The sequence below is a fragment of the Chelonoidis abingdonii genome, chromosome 12 (genome assembly GCF_003597395.2).
Source record: "Chelonoidis abingdonii isolate Lonesome George chromosome 12, CheloAbing_2.0, whole genome shotgun sequence".
In the NCBI taxonomy this organism is placed as follows: domain Eukaryota; kingdom Metazoa; phylum Chordata; order Testudines; family Testudinidae; genus Chelonoidis; species Chelonoidis abingdonii.
This window is the reverse complement of record NC_133780.1, coordinates 5,428,367-5,440,461: the sequence shown is the minus strand read 5'-3', so window position 1 is coordinate 5,440,461 and position 12,095 is coordinate 5,428,367. Positions and strand designations below refer to the sequence as shown.

Here is a 12,095-nt window from a genome sequence, read left to right as displayed (position 1 = left end):
TTAAAGTTCATCTGCCATTTTGTCGCCCAGTCACCCAGTTTTGTGAGATCCCTTTGTAACTCTTGGCAGTCAGTTTTGGACTTAACTATCTTGAGTAATTTTGTATCATCTGAAAAGTTTGTCGCCTCTCTGTTTGCCCCTTTTTTCCAGATAATTTATGACAATGTTGTACAGCACCGGTCCCAGTACGGACCCCTGGGGGACCCCACTATTTACCTCTCTCCATTGTGAAAACTGACCATTTATTCCTCCTCTTTGTTTCCTATCTTTTAACCAGTTACTGATCCATGAGATGTACAAGTGATATAAATCCTGATGTCTCAAGCATAACCCAACCACTAACTGATGGGGTGCGGGCAGGGGCGGCTCTAGCTTTTTTGCAGCCCCAAGCATGGCAGGCAGGCTGCCTTCCCCGTGGAAGGCTGCCTGACTGCCACCCTCGCAGGGATGGGAAGCCCCCCTCCCCGTGGCTTGCGCTTGGAGCGCTGGTGCCTGGAGCCGCCACTGGGTGGGGGGGTCAGGAAGTAATTTTCCCTGTGGGCATCTTATTCCAAAATTCTACCATGGAGGAGGGTTGGTAGCCTTCCTTGGTAGCCACTGCCAGCTGCTTCAATCAGAGACTGGATACAGGACCAGATGGACCACTGGTCCAATTGGATACCGGACTAGAGAGTCCATTTATCTGATCAGTTAAGAGAATTCATGAGTTCCTGGAGGAAATCCATGGGGCTTTCTTGCTTAGAGCAGAATGGCGTTTGAGAAACGGTGTGATTCTCTGACTGTATTGACTAACTCTTTAGGATCTTATATCACTTCTCAAACACCCGACACCAGAGTCCCCCTTTCAGGTGGAATTTCAAACTCCCCCTTCTCCTAAATCCCCACCCACTGATTGAGACAGAGGAGAATGAAATGGGGTTGGTTTGGGAAAAAGTTTTAAATAGAGAAGGAGGATTAGGATTAAGTCTGAATTTCCTGGGTTTATAATATTTGGTTTGGGGATCATTGCAACATCCTTGTAATGTTGGGGTTTTTTTTTTTTTTTGGCCTGGGTATAATACAGTACTCAATTACACCATCAGTGCCTGAAATTTACCTTTGTCCAACTGCCTTCCAGATAGAATCACTAGTGGGAGAAAAAGTGAAACACTTTAAAAGTAGCTGCTGTCAACATTATGAAGATATTTCTGTTGTTAACGAACATAACTGCAGATTCATTTCATATAAAAAAGGGCAGACATAAATGCAACCTAGTGTCCTGCAGCGTTCCCACTGCCAGAGCCTTTCCCTGTGGCCTTCCCACTGCCGGAGCCTTTCACCGTCGCATGCAGCTACACATGCCCCAACCATCGCTGCCAGTGTGGACAAGACATGAGGGGTGTGTACAGAGCCTAGCACAATGGGGCCCTTGTTCCTGGGTGGGGCCTATATGGGCTACCGTAATACTACTCATAAAAGGGAATCTGTGTCCATCTCCCATTTCTTGTCGAGTGGGAGAATGATGGTCAGTAAACAGAGATCCAGACACAGGCACCGACTTTGAGATTTGCCGGGGGGTGTTTGACCCTTGCTTTGCCCCAAGCCCCGCCCCAACTCCATCCCTTCCCCCAAGCCTCCACTCCACATCTTCCTGCCCATACTCCACCTCTGCCTGCCTCTTCCCACCCTGTTCCTTCCCCTCCCCCGAGTGCACCCCACCCCCTGTTCCTCCCCCAGCACCTCTTGCATGCCACTAACAGCTGATCTGAGGTGGGAGGGAGGGAGGCTCTAGGGGGGAGCGAGAGGGGCTAATCACGGGGTTGCTGACCACCCACTATTTTTTTTCCATGGGTGCTCCAGCTCCGGAGCACCCACAGAGTCAGCGCCTATGGATCCATACATGTATGCAAGTTCATCATTATAGGAAAGTTCCCCTCATCAATTTGCCCTGAGTCAGCTCAACTGAAAGGAGATTCCCCATTAGCTCCAGAAATTTACCTTTGTCCAGCTTTGGTTCAGATGACAGAGTCTCTAGAAGGGAGAGGAAAAAACGTGGAAGAGGTGAAATCTCTGTTGTTCTGACTGGGGAGAGATGCCTACTGTGGATTAGTCAGTTCTTTGGAGCAGGGACCAAAATTGGCAGTCGGGCCTCCTGCATAACACAGGTCAGAGAATTTCACCCAGTGATGCTGCATGAAGTCAATAATTTCTGGCTACAATCTTTTGGAAAGAGACACCCAGTCTTGATTTAAAAACTTCCAAGCGACGGAGAATCCACAATGTCCATAGGTAGGTTGCCTCAGTGGCCAATTATTATCACTGTTAAAAATGCATGCATTTCCAGGCTGATTTGGTCCAGCTTCAGTTTGCATCCATTGAATCTCATCCTGCCTTTGCTAGATGAATGAGCCCTCTGCTATCAGAAATCTTTGCCCCGGGCATATGGGCGGTGGTTGAACCACCCCCCCTTCAGGGAGGCTAGCCTCCGGCCCTGCCCCTTCCTCCTGAGGCCTCCCCCCGTGGCCAGAGCCCTAAGCCTCCCTCCCCGCCCCCCATGGTGAGAAATGCTGCTGGCCTGACCTGCCCCGGGCCACCTCAGCCCCTGGCTGCTGGCTGGAGCAGAGCTTCAGGGGAGAGGGGGAGCAGGGGCAGCACGGGCAGCACCACAGCTTAGCCTCCCCTGGCCTGTGATACCCGCTGCCCATGGCTGAGCAGGTAGGCAGAGAGCAAGTGAGTCTGTACCAATGAAGGGCACAGTTCTGTCCTCAGAGTCACTGGGGTAATTATCATTGATCTCTGTGGGTGCAGGCTGTATGAATCAGCGTTCGCCATTGTTTGGCTTGGTCACACTGACAAGAGGACAAAGTGGAAAAAGCCTTTATAGCCATGGCAGCAGGCCCAGGGCTTTGGAAACTGGACCCAGAGTGAGTTTGCTTTGCTTTGCAGAGCTCCTGCACAGATACAGAAACTTCTTCCTGGTCTCGAGAAACAGGGATCCACCCTCCTTGGGAAGGGACTTGTTTTATATGAGCTTTTACCAGGCTGATCTCAACAGATAGGGCCTGCTACACACTGAGCACACAGAAATAGTATCTCCGCTCAGAGTCAGAGACATATTCTCCCTTTAGTGGTGACTAGCAGCACACTCCTTTCCAGCACCACCCCTGTCAAGCTGGTCAAAAATTTTCTGGCCAAAACTACTTTTGAATGGAAACATTGGATTTTCAACTAAATGGAAATTTTTCACAAAAAGTGACAACTTTCCACAGAAATGTTCAATTTATTTGTTGACAGTCTGAACACCTGAAAACTGAAAAGATTTTGGACAAAAATGCTCCCCTGGTGCCTCACTGGAATTGTAATTTGGTTTGCTCATGTTCCTGTTCTCTTTTATGGGACAGGCTCTTGAACTGGACTACATCACCCAGGATGCACCACAGTCAGGGACTCCATGATGCCTAGCATACCTTCCTCAGAGGAGGCTATGGTGGATCATGGGAAATGTATTCCAATCAGGGAACCCAGGCCATAGAGGAGAATGGGAGCCTGTGGCACCTAAACTACAGCTCCCGTGAAACATTGCAGCAATATTTACAAATTTAAATAATTTAGTTATTTGACTGAAATATTTTTTGTTTTATATTTTAGGGTGTGGGAGGGTAGGAAAAATCATTTTTTTTCCAGGGAAAATGTTACTGCAAACATTTTTGGTTTTGTTGAAAATTTCCGTGGAGGGAGGGGTAGAAAACAAACAAACTACTATATCTGGCCCTGCTGTGCTCATTAGCTGCCTATGCTGGGATGGATCCGAGCATTACTGCCAACAGATAATTGCTTTGCAAGGGGAACTCATCCAGATAAGCTGGGGTACATGGGGCTACCAGGCTCCACAATCTAATGAATTTTGGTATCTGTACAGTGTTTTGCAAGCCAGTAGCTACTTGGGCTTCAATTTTCAAAGTGGTGAAGGGGAACTGGGTGCCCGTCGCCCATTGGGACTGGGTACCTAACTCCCATAGGAAAAAAAAATCATTGGAAAATTTGTCTTAAGCATCACCTCCTCTCCTGTGCCCCGGTGAGATGGGAAAGTTATTATCCTTTTGTAAATATGGCAAGAAAGATAAGTGACCCAAACTGATGGCCATGGTTCCCATGGGTTTCTATAAGGCAGACCATGCATAATCTGTAAGCTAGTGACAAAACTCTGAGCTCTCTGGAGACATCTTTTCATTACATGTGTGTACAACATCTACAACAATGGGGCTCTGATCCCTATACGAGTAAATCAATATTTTAATCATAGCCAAGAACAGCCCCAGAGTTTGTTACCTTTAAATTTACTCAGAGCATGCTCCAGAAATGTGTGCTTCTGAGAGAAGTCCTTGACTCTCCTTTTCAGTTCCAGAGGAAGGGATGGTGGACTCTGAAACTTCCCCGTCTCATATCTAGGGAGAAAAATGGCCTGTTGTTGAAATCAGTTGACAATGACTAAGAACAATAAAAATGTAGTGGGGTCGGAAGAATTATCAGACTTTTTTTGATTTAAAAAATCCCTTTTTTTTAACCCAAAATTTCAAAATTTCAAAGAAATTCTTAAAAAAACAAAAACCAAAACCATCACCCAGCTCTACTTTTTTCTCAGTTCTAATGGACGGTGATAAACTGACAGGCTGTAGAGACTTAGGTTGAGATCCATAACTGATGTTAATTGGCGTTGTTCCATTAACTCCATTGAAGTAATGCTCATTTTACCAGCTGGGGATTGACTTTAATTTGCACCAGCTGGGGATCTGCTCCCATTGACTGCAATGGAGTCACGGTCAACATACCCCAGTAACATAGGGTCTGGCTGAAATGACTTGAAAGGAACTACAGCTAATTATATAAGCTGGAAATCTCGCTCCGATGACACTAATGGAGTTTTGCTGATTTACACCAGTGGGGGACCTGGCCTTTCAGTTCCCTAATGAGCCAAAGAACTGTCTCAGTGACATTCCCCAACCCACCACCCCAGAGGGTCATGTATGCCTGGGCAATAGTGAGGTACATCTGCCAAGGTGACAGGACCGTTCCAGCTCTGTTCAGTCATTGGCCCCTTTGCTGAAATCGTTGACAATGGGGGCACGAAAGGCTTTTGTAATGGGGGAGACTGTCCATCCCGGAAGGAGGTAGAGTGAGGAGTCATGAATTTATGTGGATAAATACAATACCCTTGTCTCGTGGCACATTTTAAGTTCACTGGGACACGCACCAAATCGACAGGCACAACCCTGAGCATGCAGATTGTGCTTAATAGAAAGGATAAACCAGGCACTGAACAGTCCTCAGATGGAAATGACTTCACACCATTACTGACCTAGGTGGAGTTTTGCAATCATTGACTCAGAAGTTACTCTGGTGACGGGCAGCCGACAACACCCCTAGGTAGATATTGGTAGGTAGCTAGTGACTAGGCAGCTAATTGTTTGCTAGCTAGGTAGCCTGTGCTACCTTAACTGGTAAAGGCAAGTAGGTGAATGGCCCATATTCCATCTCTGATCTCTTGAGGCATCCAGACTGCCAGAGGAGTTGATAATTCATAGTGTATCTGCAGCTGAATCTGGAGTCTGGGGAAACATAAGCCGGCACAGAATTCTGGGGTTGGAGGGAGATTAGGAGCTGCAGGGAGCTTTGTCCTTTCCCCAACACCTTCCCAACATCCTGAAGTGTGAGGGGGAGCATAGGTGCCAACTTCCAGAGCACCCACAGAGAAAGACTAGTGGGTGCTCTGCACCCACTGGCAGCTCCCCGCTCCTCCCCTGTTACATGCCTGAGTGCTCTGCAAGGACGAGGCCCACACACACTAAGAGTTATTAGGCTTTAATGAAGGTAAAGTGACACACCCGCAACGGGGACTCCAAGCATTGCTGTCACTAAGACAGGGAATGGAGTCCGAAGCAGCAATAAGGTTACAGCAAATATAGCATCATGCTAATACCATGTAAAGCAGCTCATGCCTATGCAATTCGGGGCTTTTCATCAGCTAAAGCTGCCCCTCTTGGCCTATGGCCAGGGGCTTTTTGCACTTTCCCATACACACAGGGGCTTCCCATGCTAAGCGGTCTTAACCGGTTAGAAGCAGCATACACTGGTGTGCAACAACCTCTAATAACCTGTCCTTGAGAAGGTGATAAGCCCTAGCTAGGCCGTAACAAACTCTTCCGTGGTCCCTTACAGCCCCACTCTGCTCCAGCTCACCTCTGCTCCGCCTCTGCCTTCTCCGTGAGCGCGCCGTGTGCCCGCTTTTCCCCCTAGGTCCCAGTGCTTGCACCGCAAAACAACTGTTTCATGCAGCAGGGAGAGAGAAGGAACGCGGCGGGTCCAATAGGGGCAGGGACTTTGGGGGGAAGGGGTTGGAGGCAGGGCCAGGGTGGGGAAAGGGTGGAGACGGGGCGGAGCCAAGGGTAGGGGGACACGAGCACCAACCGGCACCGGCGAATGTTGGCACCTATGAGGGGGAGTGAGAAGGAGCCACGTACCTGCTCAAGGTGCTTCTGATGTCCTAGAGAGGAGAGAGAAAGAAAAGGGAGTTCAGTCCCACACAACATATACTGGAGATCCCTCTTGCTCTGAGGTATCTAACTTGCTTATTTGAAAATGCTTTTGGGTGCCTAAATCCCTTTGAACATCTAGTCCCATGGCACATAAGATTCTAAGCCTCATTGAAAGTCTATGGGATTTAGGGTCCAAAATGCCAGAGGGTCTTTTGAAAAATGGGACGTAGGCTCCTAAGTCACTTAGGTCCAGATCCTCAAAGGACTTTCGGCACCTAACTCCCACTGAAATGAAGGGGAGTTTAGAAGTCTAAATACTTTTGAGGATCCACCCCTGAGGTCTCTCTTAAAATTTTTACTCCTAGGTCCCTTAGCTGGAACGAAGAGGAAGACTCAAATCTGTTTTTGTATAAACCCATACAGCTACTGGAGGGGAAAAACACATGTTGGTGTGAGTTAAATATGGCATCACAACAGGTAGCACCCAGTTGCGGGCTAATCTGCCCATGAGAACTCTTGACAAATGTGTCCCTCATGACACAGACTCATTCCAACCAATAGAAGTATAGCATGCAAATTAGTTGGAGAGGAAGGGAGATGATTGAGTTCCCTCTGATGTCACAATGCGTCAGGTAAGCCTGACCTGAGCTATTGACTTGGCCCTGTCTGCAGTCTATTAATCTGAACAATCACAGATATAGCCGTCCTCTTTATAACAGCTCATATATTTCAACATATTCCTCCCCCACCCCCGTCTCCTTTTCTCAAGAGCAAATCTATCTGGTTTTTTTTTAACTTTTCCTCACAGGTCAGGTTTGATAAACCTTTCATCACTTTTGTTGCTCTCCAATGTCTCTCAGTCCAAAACTGAAGGCCACTTCACTGATTCTCAGATTGTCCATTACTTGCGACCTTTAAGTCAAGATTGGACGTCTTTCTAAAAAATACACTCTAAGTCAATCAAGGGTGGTCACCTACATACAGGAATCTCTAGGTGAAATTCTCTGGCCCGTAATGAAGGAGATCAGACAAGCTGATCCAAATGATCCCTCCTGGGCATAAAATCTATGAAATTTATGGGAAAACTCATGTGTTTAAATGCTTTGTTAGATCAGAGAACCAGTGTGCTGAACACCTTGTACTATCAGGACCTCAATGAATAAAATAATGTATGTTTCTATAATGCGGTGTATTGTGAACTGGGACTTCGATAGCAAAGAGCCAGGGACATGTCTACTAAGGGCTCTGGGGTACCTCTCACACAGTCTCACCTGCAGGAATTCACTTGCTGGCTGCCTGCATTTCCCTTCCATCTCACTGATCAGGGTCCCGAGACGAGATATCTCCTGGGTGAGCCTGGTGGTGAATTCATCCTGCCTCTTCAATATCTCCTTGTCCAGCACTTCCAGCTGGGCCAATAGGAGCAATTCTTTCTCCTCTAGAAACATATGGAGTTTCTCAAATTCTGACAGAATCTTTTTCCTCTCGCTCTCCGTCTGTTGCTGCAATGAGCAAACACAAGCAGGGAAAGGGTGGAGAGAAACATGTGATGGCCGATACAGAGTAACATTTCCAAAGGAGTCTGTGGCGCTTTGAGGGGTTCTCCCAGACCAGCAAGGGGAGAAACACTCTCTTCATTCTCCAGTTTGGCCACCTTAGAACCATGACAGACTTGACTTTATAGACATATGTAAGCAGAGTCTGAAAGAGCTCTCCCCTGACATCTAGTGGTGAGCTGTGGAAAAAGACTTCAGGAGCTGATCTTATTTGCATGGGCACACCCACCCTGTCTAGGTGCTCAGCATGATGGGATTGCTTGCCCATATGGTCCCATTTGGCTGGTGTGGGATCCATAGTCTTCTTGTTACTGGGGCAGGAGTAATAAAGGGTTGTTATCCTTTCTGTGTAAACCGAGGGCAGCAGAACTGTACTTGGCATTTCCTGATTGAAGGACTCACCCTCAACTAAATGCACTTGCTAGGCAGGGGACAAGGGTTCCTAAGGCTAGTGAATGGAGAGGGATAAATATTTATATGTGGTTCTTGCATAAGGGCCCTGGACACCTTTTGGTTGTGCCTCTTTCCTCCAGTATGTAATAACAGAGGTAAGTTAGACTCATTTGAGAGTGTTGTTACATGCTGAAATCAATGATACCTAGGTCTAACTATTAGCTCTGCTTTGGTACAGTGTCTATGATGCAAGAGACTGTACAGTGTGCACCAGCAGTGAAACTTCATCACTAAGAGCAAGTAAGGTGCCTCTTTCCCCTCACCCAGTATGGGAGATGAACTCTGCAGATGTACCTCTGAATTCTGGGTCTGCACTGTCCACAGATGGCTACTGTGAGTGGGGTGCAGAGAAGGGATGGATAAAGGGATTTTTGGGTTACTAGACTTAAGAACCTGAGGGAACCTGCCCAACTTACTTGGTGGTGGGTCTTTTGCTCACAGTTTAGGTTCATAAACCCTGTTTGTGGTATTTCCCAAAATTAATGCTGCATTATTTCCCTTCTTTTATTAAAAGTTTTTGCTACACTCAGACTCTGTGCTTGCGAGAGGGGAAGTTGCCTCTTAGAGGCACCCAGAGGGTGATGTGTAATTGTCCCAGGTCACTGGGTGGGGGCTCGAGCCAGTTTTGTGTTGTGTTGTTGAAAAGGAACCACTAGATACTGAACCTGGCCCTTGTTGCTGCCAACTCTGACTGGCAGAAGGGTTCCACATAAATAAGTGATTATCCATTGTAGAGCATCGCACATTACTCTGTACGACTCCAATGGTATTCAGAGTCATCACATAGGTTCATTTGCTAATGAGTAAGTACCAGCAGCTCCTCGCTTGTTATTTCCCCATTCAATTTCAGTGCAGCAATGCCTTCCATCTCCTTCTTCAACATCTCCAAACGACTCCTAATTTGTCCCTAGAGAAAAGAAAAGTTACTTGCACTGAGGGTATTTTCCTGAGTTATTTATAGGTTGACAATTATTAACTCTTATAAAACACTCACAAGCTCTGTCCTTCAAAATGTATACACACATCATAAATTATATATGAATAAAGATAATCTGCTTTGTCTAGCAAAGTCCATACGTCACCCTGGATAGAAGAAGACGTCACATCTGTCAGCCATAAGCTCAATAGCAAAATAAGAAATATTATATACATGCATTAGACAGACAGAAAGTTCAGTCAAACTACATGCTCTGATCAAGTTAAATAGACCAGAATATTAGGCTCTAGAGACATTATTGTAAATATAGGATGGGGTATTAAAATCCCCAGTTTAGAATAAATCTAAATATCGCACTTGATCCTGTATGTACCTAAAACTTAATGACATTTCGCAAGAAAAGAATCTGAAAATGAATTTTTACAAACATCTACGTGATCCTCAGTCAGAATGCCTCCTCCTCCCTGCCAGTTTAAGATAATAAAAACAGCAACAAAGAAGACTGTTCAAAATTTAAAATTATTGGGAAGATTCTGAGCAGTATTTCTTAGCGATATAGCATAGAACTTACAGCCCAGGTAGGGGTGGCGCTGTGATGGGAATATAGAGCTAAGCAAGGGATCACTGCAAGATCAGGTCTTAGGGTGTAAAATCAGGGTCTCTCTTGTCTGGGCAGAACTAGCAATATTAAGAATGATACTAGGTCTTCTTTAGCAGATCACAGACTTATCTTAAACAAACTCCCAGGCAAAAGACTTTGCTGCGGTGAAATAGTTTTGAACAAAACCTTTCCCCTTCGCCCCCTGAAGGGAAAAAAAACCCAGCAATCTTGCGCAAAGCAGCTGCTTTCCATGAACACTTTAATTCAGTCAAAAACTGAATTATTTTATCAAAAACAAACAACAATAAAATTTCCACAGAAAAGCATTAACCATGCCAAGCATTTGGAAGATACCTGTTCCAGATGCTATGAATGGGGCCAGCTCATTGGAGCGGCACAAAGGACTCTTAACCAGCCCTTATAAGGGAATCCTGAGCTGATGTCAAACTCTCCTCCCTCAGCATATAAGGTGTTTAGGGAGCAGGGCCTAGTGCAGTGGTCCCCAAACTTTTCAGGGTCACATCCTCTCTTACCCCTGTTCGCACTCCCCCCCCCCAGGGCAGCTGGGGTCAGAGTAGGGTGACCAGGTGTCTGCTTTCCGACTGGAACACCCAGTTGAAAGGGATCCTGGCAGCTTCAGTCAGCACAGCTGACTAGGCCATGGACTGTGCATTGACTGCAGTGGAGCTGGCAGGCTTCCTGCTAGCCTCCGTGCCACATGGCTCCCAGGAAGCAGCCAGCATGTCCCCCCTCTGGTTCCTATGAGTCGGGGCAGCCAGGGGACTCCGCACACTGTCCCGGCCCCAAGTGCCACCCCTACAGCTCCCATTGGCTGGGAACCACAGCCAATGGGAGCTGAGGGGCAGTGCCTGCGGAGGGAGCAGTGCGCAGAGCCGCCTGGCCACATCCCAGCATAGGAGCTGGAGAGGGGAAACGCCGCTGCTTCCGGGAGCTGTTTGAGGTAAGTGCTGCCTGGATCCTGCACCCTTGAGCCTCCTTCGGGTCCTAACCCCCTGCCCCAGCCCTGATCCACCTCCCACCCTCCGAACCCCTCAATCCCAGCCTGGAGCACCCTCCGACACCCCAAACCTCTCATCCTCAGCCCCACCCCAGAGCCCACACCCGCAGCCACAGCCCTCACACATCCCCAACCCCAGCCCCCACCCCAACACAGAGCCCCCTCCTGCACTCTGAACCCCTCAGCCCCAGTCCAGAGCCCCCTCTGAATCCCTCATCCCTGGCACCACATCAGAGCTGCACCCCAGCTGGAGCCCTCAACCCCCTGCACCCCAACACCCTGCCTCAGCCTGGAGCCACCTCCCACATGCTGAACTCCTCATTTCTGGCCCCTTCCTGGAGCCTGCACCCCCAGCCAGAGCCCTTACCCCCTCTTGCATCCCAGGCCCCCTAAGCCAGCCCGGTGAAAATGAGTGAGTGAGTGAGGGTGGGAAGTGAGTGACAGAGGGAGGGGGGAAATGGGGCAGGACCTTGGAGAAGGGGCATGGCATTGCCGGGACCTCAGAGGAGGGGCGGGGCAAGGGTGTTCGGTTTTGTGTGAGAGTTGGCAACCCTAGGCCAGAGCAGAGCCATGGCTCCTGCGGAGGGGAGGAAAGGGAACACAGACAAGGGGAAGGGGGCCGAGGCTAGGGATGCAGCTGAGGCGGGTCTGGGGCCAGACTGGGAATGCAGCCCCGGCTGGGGGCCAAGGCTGGGAGTGGAGCTGGGCATGGGGCTGGGAGCCAAGGTCATGGCTGAGGATGGAGCCGGAGCAGAGTTGACTGGTGCTACCTCCCTGCCGGGCCTCCCCGAATATTCCTCCCCTAGGGGTTGCATCTCACAGTTTGGGGACCAGGGGCCTAGTGGATGGCACCAGCAATAGCGGAGGCCATTTTACCTATCCCCAGTCTCAAGGAAGTGGGAAGTTGATGCTGGGTGCCTCTTTCGGGCAGCTGTGTCCCTTCACCCTTCTCTCCAGCCCCCAGGCTGAGAGGGATTGAGGAGTGGTCCTTGACAACCTTCTGCCCTGATTAGGGTGA

The 12,095-nt window shown here is 48.4% G+C and overlaps 1 protein-coding gene across 1 annotated transcript in view; it reads right to left on the bottom strand.

Moving 5' to 3' along the window:
• LOC116836774 (zinc finger protein RFP-like) overlaps positions 1-12,095 on the bottom strand; it is a 31,296-nt gene that overhangs the window by 14,561 nt on the left and 4,640 nt on the right. Inside the window, exons 2-7 of the mRNA XM_075071623.1 lie at positions 9,333-9,428; positions 7,784-8,014; positions 6,498-6,520; positions 4,309-4,424; positions 1,978-2,010; positions 1,097-1,126 (exon numbers count right to left, since the gene is read on the bottom strand). Of these exons, the coding sequence (XP_074927724.1) occupies positions 1,097-1,126; positions 1,978-2,010; positions 4,309-4,424; positions 6,498-6,520; positions 7,784-8,014; positions 9,333-9,428 (529 nt within the window). The remainder of the gene's footprint in view (positions 1-1,096; positions 1,127-1,977; positions 2,011-4,308; positions 4,425-6,497; positions 6,521-7,783; positions 8,015-9,332; positions 9,429-12,095) is intronic.